General features: G+C 37.0%; 1 protein-coding gene across 2 annotated transcripts in view; it reads right to left on the bottom strand.

The window, feature by feature from the left end:
* Window positions 1-23443, bottom strand: part of LOC145683450 (ATP-dependent RNA helicase DHX30-like) — a 95561-nt gene that overhangs the window by 16089 nt on the left and 56029 nt on the right. For both annotated transcript variants that reach the window (XM_081754789.1, XM_081754794.1), the window contains exons 10-12: window positions 18158-18366; window positions 8940-9178; window positions 5357-5564 (exon numbers count right to left, since the gene is read on the bottom strand). In XM_081754789.1, the coding sequence (XP_081610915.1) occupies window positions 5357-5564; window positions 8940-9178; window positions 18158-18366 (656 nt within the window). The remainder of the gene's footprint in view (window positions 1-5356; window positions 5565-8939; window positions 9179-18157; window positions 18367-23443) is intronic.

Genomic DNA, 23443 nt, shown 5'->3' with positions numbered 1-23443 from the left:
GGTTTTCTCGGGGTTCTCCCGTTTCCTCCCACTTTGTTCATTCCACCATTTCATTCATTCCTCATCATCACCGTCTCCTTTATTCTAACCGGCATAACCGTGGGACGTAACACTCAAAGATTTCATTTCATTTTATTTCCATTATTGTATATCATTTGGAAATGTAAAGTTACTGTATGTATTACTGGTTCATAGAAAAAATGATGCCATATAATATTTGCCGTTACGTGAGTACGTATTGGTTGTCTTCCCGTGGAGTTATAAATGCTGCATGAATTACGTTTTAATTGCCACGGAAAATAACCCAAAATTAACCTATTTTAGCTCAACAATTCCAGCGTACTTTCATTTCTTCTTACAAGGGCTCGATATGTTAGTCAGCCGCTTTGAAACTAATTGAGATATTTCGAAAAAAGAAAGAAAAAAAGGAAAAGTCTTTCACAAGTCATTCTTTAATTGGACAAAAATTGACAGTTCCTGAAATGTCTTTTCTTCTTTCTAATAGTAAGGAATATTGATTAAAAAGAGAATAACAAGAAACAACTTCTATCTTTTGTATTGTTTTGCAGTGTAATATACTAGTGAAGTGATGTGTTTAGGGGTGTACGAGTGTATAAACAACTAAATTTAGTGAATTCAACAGAATTCTAGATTTTAGGATTATTTTGTATAATTGGAGTGTGGAGTAATTCTAAGATTGTTGAGTTTAGATGTATTCCAAGAAAGTGAAAATTGCACCTAATGGCAATGAACATGTTTTGGGAAGCTGCAGCAGTCGTAGCATATGCTTGTAGTATTTACTGTCTTTCTAAGAGTAATAACATATATTTAATAGCATGTGTAGAATTAAAAATATAAGATGTTCATTAATCCCCAGTTTCAATATAACTTTTGCAAAACAAGGCTCATTATTCATTATTGTGATTAATATTATCCTTTATATTTACTTGTTTTGCAAATTTGTTATTAAATAATTAGATCATACAATTTTCCAGACAATTTTAAGATGTTAATGAGCAAAGAATCAAATTTCTTCTTACATTTTCGTTGTATAAGAGTACAAAGGGCCAGTACCTACTTGCGTTTCTCTTGTCAATTTACTTAATAAAATATGATATACGATATACAGTATTTTAACTGAAGAAGATAGTATCCTATTAGTTATACAACCTTTCGTCAAACGTAGTGTTAACATCAACCAGGAAAACCAACATTGATATACAAATATTCAGATCATGTCTTGCCCCCCCCCCACTTTTAACGTCCAATCGCCGCCACTGCCTCTGCCATTTCCTTCCCTATTCTAACACTCACTTGTTGGTCCATATAGAAGTTTCTTATGAGTCTTACTGTCCGCAAATAGACAGTTATTCCTAAGCTATGGATTTTCTTGATTTCTTTTATGGTTTCGTTAATGTGATCAAAATTAACACTTATCTTGCGTGATTTGTTTCTGAGTTGTTCCTTTTTCTCTTTGTCCTACTTCAGAAGTTCCGTGTTTTTCTTTCTAGAAGTTCGATTCTTGCAGCTTATTTCCTGATTTCTTCAGAATCTTGAACATTTTATTTCATTCTACATTATCGAACTTCTTTTCTGAAAGTCCACAAATGCTACGTAACTTGCTTCTCCCACTTGAATTTTTTTTTTCTCTCTATCGATCCTTTTAATGTATGAATTACATCCCGCGTTCCAGTTTTCTTTCTGAAACCAAAACCGGTCAACTGCTAATACTTCTGTACATTACTTTTTTCAAGATCTTTGAACCATATGTAAGGAAGCTTATCGTTCTGTGATTCTCGCATTTTCAAACACCTGTTTTTGATATTACCACTATCTTGCTTTTCTGGGAGTCTGGAAGCATTTGCTCTTTTTTATAAATGTAGTTAATGAATTTATACCATCTGTCCTGGACTTCCTTTAATGCACTTTGTATGATTTTTGCTAGTATCTCATCTACATTTCGAGCTTTTCCATGTTTCAGGTTTTGTACTGTTTTATCGAACTCGGATCTGAGTATGAAGTTTCCTTTTGCCTCTAAAGGGTAAAGACACACCGAAGATACCTCGCGATCGAGGTCAAGGTTTAAGTCGGTCACTACCTCGATGTCTAGGTCTAGGTGGATAAAGGATGCACATAGCGAGAAGGTCGCACCCTCGCTGTAAGTTCTCAGTTTGAGGAGAAACATTGCTGTGACGGTTGTGAAATCATCACTGCAAAACCACATTTTGAAATTGAAAGGACCAAATAGTTTATAAATAGAGATGAACGGGAGACGAGATATGAGAAATGCTAGAGTCTCGTCTCTTCCTTCGCAAAAATATTTGAGTCACATGTCTATCAATAAATCAATCACTTTTACATGTTTTCAATTTTCTGTAAAGAAATGTCCTCTTTCAGCACTTAGGCGAAAAATCATTTCTCAGTAAAATTAAAAAAAAAAAAAAAAAAAAAAAAAAATATGGTGTGTCTTCAGGTTTCGAGGTGGAAGGGGTATTAACTTCAGCAACGTCACTGCAATTCCATTATTCGACGTTTCCTACCTATGGATGCGTGCCTGTCTTTACAGGCGTTTCTTTACTTTATATCAATAACGAATTTAGAAGAAACTCTTTTTTATTAATCTCGGAATTATTAGGGGGGGGGGGCGTGGAGTTTTTAACTATAGATATAATTAACAGTAACTTCTTTTTTTCTTTAGAAATTCCACAATTTACAGACTTCAGCCCGAAAGACCCTTCCTGTAACCGCCACTGCCTTATATAATAATAAGCTACAGTATAATTCTCAAATAAATATGAATAACTTCTCTGACATTCCCATTTCAGTTGCTATTTTCTTCCATTCTCTACTTAATACGTGCCTATTATGATGTTGTTTGTGTTTCTTATTCCATATTGTTAGAACGTTCCTCATTAGTTCTATTACTATGTCTTTCATAATCAAATTTAATAATGCAGCAAAACCTTTCGAGCATAGACACACACAATCCTCTGCAGACGAAATTCTAAACAAATGAAGAGTTTAATCCGTGCAGCGTTTCAGGGAGAAGCAACGAGAACACGAACCACAGCGATACTTCCACTGAACATCGATGTAAAAACAAACTCGGTTGTTTATCATCGTGACCACTAATTCACCTTCGCGATCGACCTCTAGACGTCGCGATGTAGCGTACATCTTTGCATGCGCTTACCTACTTGAATCCATGAGTTTGTGCCAGTATCGAGGTTGCGACCGCGACTTAAACCTCGACCTCGATCGCGAGGTATCTTCAGTATATTTTTACCCTAACTTCTCCACGTTTTCCAGTTCCTCTAATCGTCTGCCGTTTCCATAAAGTCTTTCTAAATATTTCTTCCAAGTTTTGTCTTTAATGTCAGCTTCAGTCGTGGGTGGTTCTTTGATTCTTAGTACATTAATCTTCGATCTTTGTGGTTTGAAGTTCCTCTTAATCTTCTTATAAGACATATGTACTCTCCCTGTTTTAATAAATCACACCTACTCTTCCAGTTTTTATGTTTCTATTTCTTCATACTTTTGTCTTATGCAATCCTACTAAGTCCATCGATCTGATTTATTTTTCTTTTATACCGCTCTTTAATTTCGTTGTTGTTGATATTCTTCCATATTCTTCTTTTGTCCATTAATTCCAGAATTCCCTTAATGATTCACTCTTTCCTTACTGTTTATTCATCCTTCGCAGTAGCTAGTATGCCATTACTATGTGTGGCTATCCTTAGTTAATTTCTCCTTTTGCTGGTTTCTGTACTATCTTATCTATTGTTGTTCTTACGATTTTTTTTTTTTGAGTTTCTTTATTCTTTAGCTTGCCTGTATCATATTTTTCATATTTCTGTTTTCTTTCCTATCTTTTTAAAATTTTAGTTCACTCTTCATCACGACTAATTAGAGGCCATTTTTCACATCCACTTCTAGCTAACTTCAACAGTTCTGAACCTTTTTACCCCGATATAATCCATCTATATCTTTGTTCATCTCTTGGTCATTTCCATGTATAAATTTGTTCTTCAGGTTTTTTGTTTGTTTGTTTGTTTACAACGTTCTTCTGGAAAATATTAATTTTATACGCTTCCATTCCACGACGAATCCGAGCTCTTCTGCACGCCAACGTTCATCTTCAGCAGTATGTCAGTTAACAGCTCACTTAATCATGAGATATGTTAATTTTCTTCAGCTGTTTCCATTATTGTGGGGACAGGGTGGTGCAGTGGTAGAGCGCTTACTTCAGGTGCGTGGGATCCCTGGTTCGATCCCGGCGTAGTAAGTTTGTGGTAGACAATATCGTGTTCGTGGGTTTTCGCAGAGTACTGCCGTTTCCTACCACATTTTCATTCCACCAATTCTTTCATTATCATTCACTTGTCTTAATATCGTCTTCCTTAGCCTAATGATAATTCTTCCACAATCATTCATTTTCTTTAATCATCGTCTCCTTTAGCCTAATGGCAATTCTTCCATCATGATTCACCTGCTTTAAACATTGTCTCTCTTAGCCTCATGACAATTCTTCCATAATTTACTTCAGTTAATCGTCTCCCTTAGCCTAACGGCAATTCTTCCATCATCATTTACTTGTCTTAATATCGTCTTCCTTAGCCTAATGATAATTCTTTCACAATCATTCATTCATTTTCTTTAATCATCGTCTCCTTTAGCCTAATGGCAATTCTTTCATCATGATTCACCTGCTTTAAACATTGTCTCTCTTAGCCTCATGACAATTCTTCCATAATTTACTTCCATTAATCGTCTCCCTTAGCCTAACGGCAATTCTTCCATCATCATTCACTTGCTTTAATCATCGTCTCCATTAGCCTAACAACCATTCTTCCATCATCATTCACTTGCTTTAATCATCATCTCTCTTTGCCTAACGGGCATAATCGTGGGACGTTAAACTGAAAGATTTGTGTTTCTCTTATTTTGATAATTATCTGTAGATGAACAATATTTCAGGTCTCTCGTCTAAGGCGGGTACTTTTTTTTTTTTTTTTTTTTTTAATGGTATTATCTACGGTTTTGGGCATGTAATCAAAAGTAACTATCTGCAATTTTGCTCTTACAAAATTATGCGTTTTACCTCAGTACGTGATACTAAATCAGTACTTTCATTACCTGTGTGCTGCTTTGCTATTTGAAAATGCTTAACGAACGTGAATGAAATTGAAGATTAGAAAGTGAACATGATTTTTTTTAATGTACTAGTTGAAATGTCCCCAAACGATAAAAAATATACGCATTATTCACTGTTTCATAAATAATATTTGAAGAAAACTTTAACAATACTCGTAATAATAATAATAAAAAAAGATGGAGAAACAAGACAAATTCTTACTCAGTTAGTAAAACTCTCTTTCTTCGAATACGTCCTTTGTGAATCTCCCACGATCGCAATCGGAGAATATTATCTACCCCTGCAAATAGCACTGCTTTCACTATTTCGTGATGTCCAGCATAATAGTCATGAGGAGAATTTGGGTCGAAGTCTAAATCTGGTAGCATAAAACACTCATACAGGTGGTCAGCGTAAATCGTTCGCAATCCTAGAAAACAAAAGGAGATGAACTGAATTATACTGTGTGTTAAGTGGTTGGCTAAAAGAATCTTACATAAGAATGAACTGAGTGATCTGTAAGCTATTTGACACAAGCACTTTAGTATGCTTGCTAGGTACCGCACTACAGAGTGGTTGTAAATGCAATACCTATTTTTAATTTACATTAACGTACACACTAGAATCAGCTCTAGTTAGCATGTTATACTGTTTACTAATGCGAGGTTTACCATTTACGATTTCAGAAGCTGATCCAGTGAAAACACAAAATGGCTGGTGTATACAACGCTGAGGACAGAGCTAAGATTGATGATGGATTAGCAGTCGGGGGCCGACAGAATGGCCTGCACGCAGTCCTGATCTAACCCAATTCCACTTCTTCCTTTGAAGTTGGGCTAAGGAACAAATGTATTAACAGCCTTGAACAAAGTATCCGTGAAGTTTTTACGAATGTTCCAGTTGAGATGCTAAGAAGAGCTGTGCATTCAGTTCCTAAAAGAAGTGTGTGGAAAATTCGGGTGTATACGCAAACTTAAAATGTAACTAGAAATGTAACTTAATACAGGGTTCCTATTGATCTGGAGAAATCTATTTCCCTGACTTCTCCCTTACCTTTGGCAGGAAAATCCCTGACTTTCATGACAGGTCGGATGACGTTGACATATAAATAAGGAATAAATAAAAATGAATATTTATATATGAGAACATTTATTCTATACAGACAAATAATAATCAATTGTTCATAATACGTACATTCCACTTACCACCCATAAAATTCTTAGCAACTGTGATCCATACTGTGATCATTAATGGTTGGCTAAGCTGAAATTAGTGTACAATTAATGTTAGAAAAGATATATTTTATAAACTTTCCCTGACTTTCCCTGATTTCGAGTCTTTTCCCCTCAATTTCCCTGACCTGAACCATTTCCCCTAACTTCCCTAACCAGTAGGAACCTTGTAATAACCAGATGGTACACCCTAATAATGTATTCAATGGAAATAAAACTATAATAGGTTGTTTACTTTTTGAAAAATTCATTGTTACAAATAGGTACTGACTTTACAACCACCCTGTAGTTAACTCCATGATGAGCGAGGGATCCGAATTTAAATCCCGGCGTATTTGCACTTTTCCATTCTTTGGATTTCATCCTATTCACATCTATAAAGGATATAGGTAGAATAAAATCGGCTGTTCTCTACATTTCTTACATAACCGTTTTAATTTCTTTAAAAATGGAGAAGTGTTTGATTTCAATTGTTGTGCATATATTAAAAACCAATAAGTTTTCGTATCCTTCTTTTCATAGAGCTCCCTCGTGGCTAAGCGGTTAGCGTACGCGCCTTTGGCGTGGGAGACCCGTGTTCGATTCCCGGCGGGAGCTCATGTGGTTCGGATTCCACGTTAATCAGTAGGTTCACGTCTCACAGCCTCGCTGCTGAACGGGACGCTAAACTAAAATCAACTCAACTCAACCTTCTTTTCATAATACCAATTTATCTTTTCCGCACTCTTTGACGATAATGGACACGGTAAAAGGTTAAACTGGCAATCGCAATTCTACAAAAGGCGTACTTCTATACCGAGTTTAGTTCTGTTAAAGTTAAAAAGCCACGGACTTGTTTGATAATAGTTGTTAATTATTGTGTAAGGATGCTTAGTTTTATATATATCTAGGTAAATCAGAATAGTTTGAATGGTAACATATAAAGAGTCATAATGGTCTGCAAATATTGTTCAAATTTATTTTATTAGAAACTATAAGGATACGAAAGCCAATGATAAAACGTTCACTTCTGTGGGACGGGTCCTAGTTTGATCTCAGATCATATGAATTCTCTCGGTATTCTCGGTATTCTTCTGTGTTACACCACTTCTTCCATTATCATTCAACTTCATTAAGCATCCGCCTTATTTATTTTAAGAAACATAACTGTGGGACGCTAAATTAAAGACTACTTCATTAGGAACCCTGGTATTTAAAAACAGAAAAACACAAACAGCACATGCTGAAAAACAAATTTTCCTGCTGGGTTAAGCTTTTGCTCAGGTTCCATAATTGCTTAAAATGGACCGATAGACCAAGTCGAATTCGCACCTATACAGGATCTGGTGTGTAAAAAAAAATCCGTTGTTTACTCCTTACATTAGTATATATGAAATTACAACCGTCAAAGGGTGCTCGGTGTATGGATACAGGATTGTCTAATCACAGCAGGGGTCTGTGGTACAAGCCACGTGGCTCAAGTTGAGAGCACTGACTTTGAAAGTGTGTGGGTGGCTGTTCTAGGAAATGGACTGGGTGGCATAGTGGTTAACGCATCTGCACGGTATGCCGGAAGTCCCGGGTTCAAGTCCCTGTATAATCAGTCACTTTTCCACTCTGCGTTTGATATAGAATTTTCCCCTATAGAGGATCTTATGTGTAAAAAAGTCGATTGTTTCCCCTCTTTTATTAGTATAGATGGTTTTAGTTTGTGAACTGTCCAGCGAATAGTGAAATTCTCTACTGAAAAAGCGCTGAGTTGTTTCATTGAAATATTCATACACCTGCACAAACGAGACATGAGAAAGAAATAACTTTTTTTTATTTCTGCACTTGATTCTTCCAACTGGCTCTTTCATCTGGGTGGCAATTCAGCCATTTGCATCCCAAGACAACAGCACTGCATACCATGAGATTTCTGAGTTCTCACAATACATACAGTACATCTGTCTCATATGTAGCAAAGAGCTCCGTTGTGGCTGTAAGGTTAGCATACACGCCTTTGAAGATTACGATTGAAATTGTGTTTATACTTTTGTATTACCAGTACTCGTATTAAGGTCACGATTAGCAAACATCAGCAATCACTAGTCAACAACTGTGGGATTTTCTATACTCTCAACAGTCCGACACCCTTATTAGTTCAAGAAACATTTCTTTCCACTAATTACAAAAATATTTTTAAAGTATCCAGAACTATAATTTCTTTGATCTCAATATCTATTTAAGAACAGAAGAAATCGGCTTTCGAGGAAAATATAAACGTGGAATCCAAAACTGCAAGAAAAACGTAAAACTAAGGTAAAACATAAGATTTGGCAACTCAAAAGTTGGACAACTTACAAAGCAATAAGTAATATATAGCTTATGAAAATCGGCCCGTTCCACCAAAATAAGGCCAAGTTAACAAGTTTACACTATATTTCTATACGAAAATAAATAAAATACAGAATACTAAGTCAATGAGTAAATAAACCATTTTGTACTATCTACGTGTATATCAAAAACATCTTGCAGTTCCTGTGTATGCAGTGTCAATCTTTACAAGAGCAAAAAATTAAATAATAATAAAATAAAGAAAAAAATCTCCATACCTTGAACAGTCCACATTCTTCCGGAATTTAAATAGGAATCTCTACAAAATTCTTCTCTTTCACGTCGATTTTTCAATTTTTCCCATTCACGGTAAAGAAAGACCATCGCCAAATGATCACTGGATGAACTATATCGTGATTTTATACACCTAATCTCCTCCTTTTGCTTCAATACAGATTCAAACGGCTCTCTGTCTGAACTGAGAATCGTGGCAATTGTTAACATCGGTGAAACACACCTGAAACGCACAAACTGTCTCAATATACTTGATTATATCCTTAGTAATACAAGAATTCTAGTTAAAAGGCACAATCTAAAGAAATACTATAAAAACAAGTGTGACAGCATTCTTTCTGAGGCTCCACGAAAAACGATAGTTTAGAGCTATATCTTCCCTCCACCAAACACATTATATATAATAGACTTGCCGTGCTCATTAGTTTATATACCTGTACAATGTATAAATACGGTATTCTATTTCTCTTTTGAGAAGTTACTGATACATAGCCCTATAATATATTACATGAATACACCGACCAAATACTAAATTATGAACAGCGGATACGACCATGTTGTGCCACAAATTACGTGATAACGTAGCACCTTAGTAGGGCTGTGTGGAATTTCGATATATCATTCGGTCAATCGATATTTTCAAATATAGAAATCAAAAATATTATTGATATTTCGACAACCATTTCTTTATTAGTGTTCGATTCGAAATTAGGTATTTGATATTATTCGACATTTTATTTTGATATTCAACTTTTTCGTTATTGTTTACAGTTTACGATATTTTTGACATTACAATAAAGTTTCGATTTATCGAGATCGATATGAAAATCAGAATAACTCATAGGCACGGACCTAGACAGTTAGTTAGCACTAAGAATTCGTGTGTGATTATGTTAACGGAAAGATTTATCAATGTTTAACCAAGGTCTAATTATGGGGTTCTGAAGCGCTGGTTCCTCACTCAGCAAGAGGATGCGCTAGTGGTATGTTTAAGAACAACTCGCAGTTAAAGTATATTAAAGACTAGAGTTAACAAAGGCAAATGACAAACCATCAGCGACACTAAAGAGGCAGAAGCAAGATAAAAGTTGAATTCAGCGTCTGGTATGGATTCAAAGACGCAGTAATCGGGAGAAGCTCACTACCCAATACAATCATTATTAACACGGAAACATATCTCGTATTATCATGCACCGTAAATGCTACTCCAACAGATACCCCTAGACTCCTCTTCTCTTCACCCGACTTGTCTGGTGTAACCAACATGCAAAACAGACGAAGGAAAACTAGAAAAAGATCTGCTGAGTCATTTGACTCCACTTTGTAGATGGCGGAAAAATGTAGCTCTGCAGCAGGTCGGTGGTAGCAGATGTCTGGTATGAGCCATATTTACATGCTAAAAATTAGGTGTTCGCTAGTTGCACGACACCATAAAGAGTCTAAAGGATCTCTCATAAAGAATGCAACTTTTAAAATACGCGCCATTTCTGTTCTAGTAAGTTGGCAGCACTGAACTTACACGATTTTCATCTGTCATCTTTGTGGTTAGTAGTCACGGAGCCCCGAATAATGTATGATCGTCATCGCTGTTCCGTCGCTAAGCGCTATATTCTTAGAAAACGACGATCATGTGCTATTCGGTGCTCCGTGAATACTAACCACAAAGACAACAGATGAAAATCGTGTAAAATTCAGTACTGCCAGTATACTAGGTCAGAAATGGCGGACATATCAAAACTTATGTTCTTTATGGGATACCCTATATAATACCGTAATTACAAAAGGGGGAACATACAAGACTGGGCGTCACGTTATCCTGAAATGTTATACAATCTTGCTTAAGAGGTTTGTAATATTGGTTGCAGAAAGACAGGGTCACAATGATAATTTTAATTTCTTATAAAAAAAACTGGAAATGTCTCTCAAGAGAAGTACTTGAAGTGGTACGCGGGGATTTGCAGGTGTTATATATCGTTGGAAGGGTCACATGGAGTACACGCCCTCTACAGGCCCTATTCAAACGAGATATTTCACATGTAAGGTGTACTCGGTGTGATCTTTCCAACGATATATAACACATGCCACTTCTGTTATATGATATGATGTGAAATTTAGGGTGGCTGATGGGTACAGAATTAGAGCCTTTAATCAATCACGATGTTACTTGTAGTGCTCAGCGGACCGAAGGCTTCGGCGCAATAAACAGTGAAGTGTAATCTTTAAATAAACCTTGACTGAAGTAGTCTTTAAGTAAACGGACACGTTGAATGGTATGGCTTCTAGGCAAACATACATACATCGGGATGAATAGACATTCATAAACAACGTTTCCGGCATATAAGCGCCATGAAATGTGTAAATTCGTCGAAATCTTGAATTCGAATTTTTTCACAATACACATATTTTCTTCTCTTCTAATACAGCTCGAAAGTAAAAAGTGATGGGATCTACCCGTCTCATCAGAAATAACACTCAAGTTGTTATGTTGGTGTAAATTTTAAGCATTGTGTTTACATAAGAAGAGATGATCAAACCGTCTACAGATTATAGAAGCTAACGTCCTACATGTTTCTGTTTCACATCTAGAATTTAAAATATTTCTTACGTCTTAGTTGCAATTACCGCAGGGGCTGCGGTGGCTCAGTGGTAGAGTGTTCACCTCTGATGCATGGGGTCCTTGGTTCGATCCCAGCTCACGCCAAATGAACTTTGTGCTGGACAAAAAACAGTATGCTTGGTTTTTCTCGGCATTCTCCCGTGTTCTCCCATTTTCTTTATTCCACCACTTCATTCATTTCTCATCATCACTGTCGTCTTTAGTCTAGCTGACATAACCGTGTCATTTTTCCACTTATCGCATGTTGAGTCTTTAACATAAGTCAGAAATTTTCGAGAAATTATTTCACGCTAATTTAGAAAATCAACTTGGACTCTTTTAAAGGTTGATCACAATATATACATATATATATATATTGTAATATTCTACAAGTGTCTGTATAAACAAACCCACAAGCAAGCAGACCACAGGCATCCTCGTCATCATCTGGTCATGTGACGAAAGAGGAACACCAGCGGCACCGCTGTCCATAAGAAGGTATAAAACACTATGTAACGTCTCCACCGACATCAGTTTCGCCAGGTCAAATCGCCTCTTAGCTTGCCTGGAGTTCCGAGGTCTTCTACCCATCTAGCTTGCCTAGAGCTTTGTGAGAATTCAACCACTCGGTTAGGTTGTCTCGCGCTCTGAGAGAATTCTAAACCGCAACAATCTAGCTTGCTTAGAGCTCTGCAGGACACCAACCTTTCTTTGCTTGCCTGGAGCACTGAGAAACCCTAAACCACTTAGCTTGCCAGGAGCTTTGTGAGAATACTTTCCTTGACTGGCTAGGCCTGGGGACACCTGCTTACACAAACTATATAGAGAACTTTGTATTGGTCTTAAAATCACACTTATGGTGACTTTGTGTTATATTGTATATGACAGGAATTTTATAACAAAAAGGTTGTGGAAGAAAACTGAATTCTGTGTTCTAAATAAGTCTACCTACTACCTTAATAAGGTAAATTTTACAATATGTATGAAGACGGATAAAGTAATCAACCAACTACATAAAGTACAGCGCAGCAATGGCCCAAGGTGTATGTACCAAAAAAAAAAAAAAAAAAATCATTATTCAAGTCTTCAATACTAATTACCTTTGAAAGGGTTATCTGAAGCAAATTTTAAAACTACGATCAAAAACCAGGGCCATAATGGAAATATGGTAAATGCTGCGGGTAGTGAAGCATATATAAATCAACAGTGTAATAATAATAATAATAATAATAATAATAATAAAGGAACACCCACTTCAGAATAGTTACAAGGTCTGTATGATAAGTAATGAGACTCGCCGCGCCGCGGCGCGCGTGTCGCTGGAGCGGGTTTGTCGGTGATGGAGGATGTAGGGAGGGGTCCGAGCAAAGCAACGCACCGCGCGTCAGTTGGCTCCGAGCCTTAGTGGAGCGCGGACAAGCCTTGGACAAAGCCCTTGTGAACATTCTTGTCACGGCGGAAAATCAACAAACATGGAGGGTTCCATCGAACAGCGTTATGCGATCAAATTTTGCGTTCGCCTGGGGAAAACGGCTACTCAGACGCTTTCTCTCATCACGGAGGCCTACAAAGAGGAAGCCCTATCCAAAGCCCAGGTGTTTCGTTGGCACAGTGCGTTCCGGAACGGTCGGGAAAGCGTTGAGGATCTGGAGAGGGCTGGACGCCCGACAACAGTGACTACGGACGAAACTGTGGCAAAAGTGAGGGATCTCCTGAACTCAGACCGTCGAATATCGTTGAGATTGATTGCTGATGAACTCGATATGAACCACACAACAGTGCACAAGATTGTGACGGAACAATTGGGAATGAGAAAAATCTGTGCGAAACTGGTGCCGCGAGTGTTGACTGACGAACAAAAGCAACGACGTGTTGATTGTTGTCAGGAACTGTTGAACCTCATGAACAGTGACCCTAACTTTGAAGATGACGTCATAACAGGTGACGAGTCGTGGGTGTTCCAGTACGACCCTGAAACGAAACGTCAAAGCGCGGAGTGGCACACTCCTGCGTCCCCGCGCCCCAAGAAGGCCAGAATGTCGAAGTCAAAGGTGAAAACAATGTTGATTGTTTTTTTTGACAATGTGGGGGTGGTCCACAAGGAGTTTGTACCCCAAGGACAAGCCGTCAACGCCGCCTTCTACAAACAAGTCCTTGAGAGACTGCACAGGAGCGTCAAGCGGAAAAGACCGGCGATCGCTAGCCGGTGGAAGTTGCATCACGACAATGCCCCTGCCCACACCGCCTTCTTAGTGACCTCCTTTTTGACCCGGATTGGGGTGGAAGTCCTTCCACAACCACCCTACAGCCCAGATGTGAGCCCGGCCGACTTCTTCCTCTTCCCGAAGCTGAAGCCACGCTTGAAAGGAACCCGTTTTGCAGACGTCACAGCCATCCAAGCAGCCGTGACCACATTTCTAAAGGACATGCCGGCTGCTGACTTCCAGGGGGCGTTTGCAGCGTGGAAACATCGATTGCAGAAGTGCATCGACGCAAGAGGAGAGTACTTCGAAAGCTTTTAAGTCCCTGTACAGATCAGATCAATAAAACAATGTTTCCAGACCTGGTCTCATTACTTATCATACAAACCCTGTAGACCTCCTTTCATTTTCTTTTTTCTTCGAAAACTCATAGAGCTATGATAAACGACATCATAGTATGCTACAAACTGACGTATCTGCGTATACGGCAGGCGAAAACATATTTCAGAAATTTCTTAGTGACCGGATAATTTCTCGTCTTCCCACGTTATCGGATCTTTCTACTCCTGAATTTTGTTGATTATGCTTTTAAGAAGAAAAAATGAACTAAAAGGAATCAGGTAATGAACTTAAATATTATTAAGAAAGGTATTTCGGCTAGCTTAACTAAGGACAGTCATTTAATGTGTTAATGCAACACGCTAAATACATGTATATTCAAAGTTTACAAGCTGCAAAGTGCATGTTAGCTATTTATTTTTAAAATGAATTATGGTGTAAGGCAAGTTGTAAAAAAAAAGTAGGTACTGGAATTCGGTTGCGTGACTTTATCATGTATATGTTCAATACTAGTAGGCATGGTATAAGGTAACCAAAAAAGTCCTTGCCGTTCTACAACAGTGATAAACAAAGAGCAATACAGTGGACGGTACGTACATTTAGATTTCGAAGTAATCTCCACCACCATCCGACACCTTTTGCCAACGTTTCTGCAGCAACACAATACCCTGGTGATCAATCTCGGCGGGCGTAGATTCAAAGAAGTCCGTACGTGCGTTCCACAGGTCTCTCTCACTTGCGAAGGATATCGCATGGAGATGATTGTCGAGGAAATGAAATATGTAGTACAGTGAAACCTCTCTAAAGCGGACAGCCGTGGGGAATCAAAAATTGTCCGCTATAGAGAGGTGTCCGCCTTAGAGAGGTGTCAATATTTCCTTTCGTAAATGAGTAAACAATGTAATATCCAATTAGAAAAAATAATTGCATGAATCAAGTATTTACGAATATTACCAAAATAATACTGAACCTGCATTATCCTCTGCCATTCAATACTCTATGTTCTAGACACAACATGGAAATAAGATGTTATAGTTTTCTGCACTTTGCACTTATCACTACTTACTACGTTTACAGTATGTTCCTTTAATTTGTGGGTTAATTGCAGTCCAGTAGTGTCTGTTTTTAGACAATATGCGTACCCGAGGGCAGAAGATACTAAATTTGTCTTCTGCTTGGTCAGAGATTCCAGAGGGACAGTAGAATAACGTGTCATTTCAGACGGCAGGCAACTGTCAATCACTTTTGTGTCTAAAGCAGGTTGAGTGGGAGTGAAATGCAAGCAAAGCACATGAGGGTGTTGTTAAACAGATAATGCTTCGTCTGGATTGCTGAGTAGACAGTTAAGGAGGCAAAATGTTGTCACAATGCTTCCTTGATGACACATGTATGAATTACTAAAAATGTATTTTTACTGTATTTTTCAACTTGTTTCTAGAGAAAGTGTACGTAATACAGAGGTACATAATACCTATAAAAGATAGAAAATACTGTCCGTGTCCGTACTAGAGAGTGTCCGTTTTAGAGAGGTTTACCAATATGATTTTTCCTATTACAGTGTTTGGGGATTACAAAATATGTCCGTTACGGGAGGTGTCCGTTAGTAGAGGTTTCACTGTAATCTGTTGGCGCAAGGTCCGATGAATATAATGCATGGCACACTGTCTCCCAGTCAAGTTGCTAATGAGCCTCCCGGGTCCTCTTACATGTAGCTATAGCCGCTACCAGGTTATAAAAATATTTTTGAAAACACTTTGTATATTTCGTAAAAACAGTAATTATTATTTTCAATTTGTACTTTATTCTGCGACTCATATAAGTTCTTTCTTCGGTGGGAATTGCTTCTTTCCCACACAACTGGACAAAAAAGTCTTTCATCGCTTTTTCATATATATATTTAAAACATTGCTTTTGGTGAGAACGTTTCAGTTAGTGACAAACCATTTCAATATTTCCTCCTGACTTATTATCAAAAGTGCTTTCTTTAATTGTTTATGGAAATATTGCAGTAGTTTAGAGAAATACGGGCTGACCAAATGTTTAAGTGACCAAAGTGGCACCAACTGCGTTGCTTTGCAGTTTTTTATCTATACTTTCTCACGCCAGAGTTATCGCCATGTCTAGTGCATTAAAAGCAGTTAACTAAAATTAACATAAATTATTTTCCGTATTCTGTTTATATGTGCATACAGGTGAGTTAACTGAGTAATTTTTAAAATAAACTGCCAACCCTCTTTAATTAACCACTGCAGCCCGTACCTTGAGCTTTGGTTCTTAGGGAGTTTGACTCCGGTACTGTATGCAGCCACCAAGCACGTTATATTAATTTGTGTTAAGGGGCACAAGCTATTAGCCGGTAAAGGACGTTTTTTTACGGCTAGCCCCACTAGTAAAGTCCCAGGTCCGCAGACCTTGTGCGTACATGTCAGTTATATACGCGTCCTCCAACATCAGCATTCTACTTTTAAAAATTTCTTGTTTAATTTGCTAAAAATTCATCTTTACGCTTCAGGATTGTTTGGCGCAGCAACTGGATTCCTCGTGCAATTGTCCCAACAACTTTCCCCCAGTGCTAATCCCCCAAGTGCGTCAATGGTGTGAAAAAAGCATTTGCAATAAAATTTGAATTATAATCTCATATATATATAAAGGGCTACGTTGCACTAAAAAGGCAAAGTGTAATTTTAGTAATAAAAATTATAAAATTATAATTCATATTCTGTGTTCAGTGTTGTGTTCATTCCTCTTCGCTATTTTTTTTTTTATAATAGTGTTCTAATAAATAAGTATAGTGTTATTTAATCTAGTGTGTTTTCGTTATTTGTGTAAGTAATATTTGTGTGCGTTATGGTCTAAATAACCATCTAATCGTCCGTAAGATTTTCAAAACAAAACACCCGAACCTCTCGGCGCCTAATGCTTATCTCATCATTGAGACCGACGAGCAATTTAAAAACAATTTGTAACTCTTCTTGGAGAGGTCCTTCGTCCTGTCCAGGTACGTTCCAGTCTCAAAAAAATACTTATTGGTAGAACCACAAACCACAAACAGCAACCAAATTACACAAAGTGATTACAAGTAAATGTTCACCCAAACAAAGACCTCAAATTCAATTGGTTATATGGCTTGGCACTGTCGTGCAGGAACAGCACACCCTTACGATTCACCAATGCGGATTCTTCTGTCGAAATGTATGGTGAAACCTTTGCAACTGCTGACAATACAGATCAACAGTGATAATCTGGCCAGGTGGAAGGAGCTTGTAATGCACAACTTTTTGGCAATTCTACGATATGGAGACCATAACTTTTCGTGGGTGCAGGAACATGGTCACGTGGCGACAATCAATGTCTAGTACGCTTGGGAGTGTCATAGAGGACCCACTTTTTGTCACGAGGAAGCAAGCGATCGAATATAGGTATGTTCAGGTGCCAAATGAGCAAGGACAAAGAGGATGTCACTCCTCATTCCTTATTAGCTGCCGATAAGGTGTGAGGTACTACTTGCTTAACTTGTATGACTTCCCCATCTGTTTCATGGAATCTATGTGCAAGTTCATCACATTAGACCACTGTCTTCCTCGATGGCAGCTTTCACGACTTCGGCATCCAACACATGTGCTCGTCCACTGAGAGGTTCAATCGAAAGGCCCACATTTCCCGAACGGCATATGCAACGACTTGGTGCGTCAACTGACAGACCCACATTTAAGTCACACAAGAAACATATGCGAACAAGCTGCTTCGATACCTCCATTTCTCTTCGACACTGGACAACTTATGACTGCTGTATGTGCGCAATGTGCCTGCATTACTGAAGGTCGATGGTCAGACTGACTCGCGATCGCTTGGCAAGCATGTGCATCATTTCGTTTCCTCTCTGTGAGCACATGATTAATGGAACGTCCAAAACGGCGATTTTTTTTTTTTTTTTTGTTATCTTGTATTAATAATTACTTCAAGGAATATACTTACCTGAAAATACAAGATAAAACAAGTCAAAAACAGCAAGAACTTTTTTTTTTGGTTACCTTATATTAATAATTACTCTAAGGAATATACTTACTTGAAAACACAAGACAGAACAAGCATCTTGGAAAGTTTCGGGTGAGTGGTGAAGTACGAGATTCTCTTTCCCAGAGGTGTCAACGATTCCTTATCATTTAAGGCACCCATTTTGATCAAATCTGCGACTGCTTGCTGTATTGCTTCCCGCGGCGGTGGTTCCGGCAACTCTGACAAAAACTCCTCCGCTTTCAAACTTTCGTTATAAGTCTGATAAAGCAATAGGTAAAGAACATGTTAATTCAGATAAATAACAAAATCTATACTAAGTTTATAGAAACCATATTACAAAATTATCCGTCTATTAGTAATGAAAAATGATGTCCCGAAGAAAACACTTATTTTTCCACTAACACACATTAGTTATTAAATCACTAACAATGTTTCGGATACAACATTAAAGCTGTTTTACTCTGAGAACATTAACGATTGAATGCGGGAAGGAATTTCGAAAAGAAAGGCGGCTATATATTAAAAGTGCCAACCCGACTTTCGCTGGGTGTTAGGAAGGGAAAAATATGAGAAAACATAAAACAGGAAAGTCGGTCAAAGGATTCGAACCCAAACCTCATAATTGTTAGAAGAAAATGCTAAGCATTAATCCACATCGGATCGACATGAACTAATGTTATATTTACGGAAGCTACTGGATGCATATACAGTATATTACTAGAAAAAATTGATCCTACCTTGCATTCCGGACTAAAACCGTAGATTGCTCTAACTTTGGACTCTCTGTAAACTTTTATATAGTACCATAAATTTTTATATTTGGACGGAGCCTCTAATCATGTTTTAGTCAGCGGAGTAGTAGTAGTAGTAGTAAAAAAAAAAAAAAAAAAAAAAAAGAGGGGGGGCCAGAGATAACCTGAAACAGTTTGGAATTATGTTTCTAAGGCTGGGATTCAAGGTATAAATTTTTCTAGAATATTATTACAGTTAACTATAAATTACGGATAATTTAATTCATTGACACTCAATGCGCATATGGTAATTGATACACACGACCCGCTAAAATGTGCCGTTTAATTAAATTAGGTGCATGGGTAATACCTGCCTTCAGATAGAATACTCAGACAATAATAAGCAAAAAAGCAGGGCACAAAATTTCCGGTCGCCAAGTCGCTATTGGCGACTAGAAATTTAGAGCTGGCAAGCAGCGTTCAGTAGGAATGGTTTCTGCCTGAACTCACAGGGTTGTGCATTTTCTGTTTCGCATGAAAATAATTGTCACTGAGTGAGAGAAAACACGGAATGTGAAGTCTTTCTTTGTCAAACCAAAGGTCGTTGGGGGAGGGGACATCTCAATTTGTACGTGAGAGATACTGGTATTACATACCGTTCTTAGGGTATTGAAAAAAAAAAAATCAAGGTTATATTAAACTTAATGTTCAGGTTGCGTTAGCTCTAGCAAAAGAGAAGGAAGACAATATAATAAAGTTATTATCTATCATCAGAAGATTTCCAAATTCTTGTTTTGTGGCCAACCAAGAAATAAGGGTTAACATTGTTCAGCTTAATATATATATATATATTAAGAAAATAAGCAATTAGAACTATCTAAGTTCAAGTTTATAAATTGCATTTGAAATCATAAAGTCAAATTCTCAAGACTAGTTTATTTGTGCCATTAATTAACGATTACATAATAACAGATTTAAAAAAAAATTGTGTCATTAAACATTTGCCTCCATCATGGTATCTCAAAGATACTTTATCGACATTTTATATGGAAATATGTTATCATAGTAGTTTAACATATTCGTATTATCAGACATGATTCTCAACGTTGATACATATAGGAAATTCTTAATACTAAAACAAAATTGGCGATCCATCCTCTCTACTTCTATATTTCTAAATAAACCTCTTAATTGAGCGTTCATTCTTAACGCCTTTCCAACTATTATTATTTTAACTTATTATTGTTTCTGTTCATGATCAGTTAAGCTTGAAGAGGGATGGATACGCGTAAGGAATCATATTCTAATTGGGGAAGCAAGTTGAGACATATTCCAACGTTACTAGTTTCGATGAGGCAAAATATATGTTTAATGGATTGAATAGGCACGTAATTATCATCATGGCACGTTCAAAGTAAACATCTACCTACCGAAGAAAAAAAAAAAAAAAAAAACGTTGCACGCGGTGATAGTTTTAGGAATAATGATATTAAATCCAAAGGTATGTCCAAATAAAATTTCACCGGATCAGCACAGACCGATATCAACATCAAAGAATACGATAACTCTTAAATTTTCCTAACCTACGATACTAAATATATGTTGCGAAAACAATGTGACAAGACATATGAAAGAGAATTTTAAATTACGAGCATGTTACGAGATACTATGAAAAGGGCACGTCACTAAATACTAAAACACGTTCAAAGTACAATTTTTCCGATTTCACACATATTGCGCATGTAGAAATGTATTACAAATCAATATTAAAGAGCACACGATGAAATATGGAAAGCGCACATACAAAATATATTACGAAATAATATCAAAAGGACACACGACAAAATATGGAAAAACACGTTCGAAGTATAATTGTTACTGACTCTACACTTACGATATACTTCTCCCTAACCTACACAAATGTATTTTATTTATTTATTTATTTTTTTTTTTAAGAAAAAAAAAAAAGAACACGGTAGTATATATATATAAATGAAAACACTCTCAAAGAAATTTCATCATCATTAACATTTACCAATGACATACGTTACGGAGCATTTAATATTCTAACATAAACCGTCAAGTTATCACAAGTGCGTTCAAAATGAAGTTCACCCCGGCAAAACAAAATATATCATATGACAAAATAAAAGGCACATATTAGATTTGAAATCACAGGCAAAATTAAATTCTCTAACCTAACCAAAATATTATGGGACACATCTTTAAATTCAGATTTAACCTATCTACAGACACATATTAGATTCGAAAGCACAGACAAAATTTAATTTCCTAACCTAACCTACAGCAAATATTCCACAAAATAAAACATCATCAAGGGACATGCGTTTAACTAAGCTTACCTAACCTAAACATTCAAAGATCTTAAAGTACATTACTATAGAAGAGTGCGTGCAAAGTAAAGGTTTACCGTATCAACACACAAGATTTTCAGGTTCACGTATCAAGTACATAAGATTTCATACTTCGATCATACATGCTTATGGCATGCAATTATAAGTACATGAATGGACTATGATAATGAGCTTGAAAGACACGTGACGCTTTTCGATTTAACTACGCATAGTAATCTTGAAGCACTTCATGATTGAACAAGAAAAACAAAGAAAAGATGTTACCAGTTAGGAAAATTCCCCAGATTATGCGAGTCCAATCCTTCCCACTTCTTACACTCCAAAATTGATTCCACTGGATCACTAGTTCGGTACCCTACAAACGCAGGAGACCGTCCGTGTGGCCCATTGTCGTCAACTTCGAAGAATTACATCCCCCTTGCCATCACTATACTTCACCAGTAATGGCGGAGATGGTACTTGGCGGCCTTGGGCCTAACGGTGTTTAAATTAATTTTGAAGTCAGGCTCCTCGGTTAATTTCTTCACTTTCTAATTGTCTCGGTTCACCAAAAGATTAAAATTTAGATAAGGTTAACTTCCCGAATATATACTTTAGCTATCAAATTTCCAAATTTAAAGGAGCCTAACTCAGACCGCCTTCTATGTTCTTTACTTCATGGTGGTCAACTACGTCATCTTAGTCGCGTCACCGGACCTCAATAATCGCGATTTTGATATTACATAATCAACTACGAACTAAAACAAATTTATGTCTCCTGTTACTATACAAAACTCTATTCAAATAAGCAGCCGTTCTATCTATTAAATGACATTTCATAGTTATCAGAAATAACCACATAACATAAATTTTCAAACTCACCTAGCCACGTCTTGAAAACATTTCCCGTTGCTGTGACGACCGCTGCTCTCACTGTTCAAGCAGGTCGCCATTTGCAAAGTAAATGCCCGCATAGCGATTCAAACGCCCTCTTGTAGTGATAGCCAGAATGAGTAACAAATAAACATCAGAATGAGTAACAAATGAACATCAGGGCGCATAACAAATGAAACACGGGTAGTATCACGTGAATAATTGACAGACATACGTATATGAGGTAAGGTAAAATATAAAATAAATTTGTACTATATTAAACTATGAATGGAATCATTACAATAACGCGAAACAGTTGTAGAAAGAAACAGTTCGAAGTTTTAGTGGTAAATTATTGTTGTGTTTGCGTATCTCATATAAAACTGATCACTTTTCGTGTCATTTATTTCATCTGCAACAAACCAATTAACGTCAAAACGAATCTGAAACGAATCTTTGGAAACACTAGGGTGCAGTATTACAATACACGAACCAACTTTAACGCTGCCTCAAACAACCGGTAAACATTGCAACACGGGTAAACATTACAATCCGGGAGCCAATTCAAATAGAATGTAAACAACCGTTAATCGGTCTGTTACATTTTTCCCGGCGGCTTTAAGAAAAAAAATTTTTTTTTTAACTACTTAAAACATCAACATTATATTTTTCTCTTTTTTTTTTATTTTTATTTTTTTTTATTTTTTTTATTTTTTTTATTTTTTTTTCAATTTTTTTTTTTTTTATATGACTACTTAAAGTCTTTTAACAACTCTTCTCTCTTCTCTGGAGAGCAATTGAACAATTTTACATTCGATAGATTTTGAGTTGGCACTTCTCTCCCCTCCAAATCTTTTAAATAAACTGAGTTGTGATGCACTCGAGTCGCAACAAAAGGCCCTGTGAATACAGGCATATACTTATGCGTGATTTTTTTAAACGCATCCGATTGAAAATGGGTTTTAACCATAACCAAATCCATTTCCTTAATTTCAATCACATTATTTTGCGACTTTCGTTTTCTTTTTGATAACAAACGGGGTTCCACCTGAATATGCCGTTTAGAATTTTCTACTGTTTTCAGTTCAGACGGCCATGGAAATTTTTCTCGAAATCTATCGGTAGCTGAAAAAGAAATGAACACCTCGGCAGGCGTGCATCCAATGGTGCTATTATAAGAATAGTTTAGCAGATCTTGTGCTGTCTTTAGCACTGTTTTCCACTTAGTGTGGTTATGGCTGCACAATAATCGAATAATTCGGTTGAGTTCTCGATGCGAACGTTCAACGACGCCATTCCCAGAAGGGTTATATGGCGAGACCAAGATGTGCTGAATTTGGTGATCATTACAGTAATTCTTCCACGTGTTCGAGAGGA

The sequence above is a fragment of the Thermobia domestica genome, chromosome 1 (assembly GCF_964235325.1).
Source record: "Thermobia domestica chromosome 1, izTheDome1.hap1.1, whole genome shotgun sequence".
NCBI classification, from domain to species: domain Eukaryota; kingdom Metazoa; phylum Arthropoda; class Insecta; order Zygentoma; family Lepismatidae; genus Thermobia; species Thermobia domestica.
Note: the sequence above shows the minus strand (reverse complement) of the source record. Positions and strands in the feature narration are given on the sequence as shown.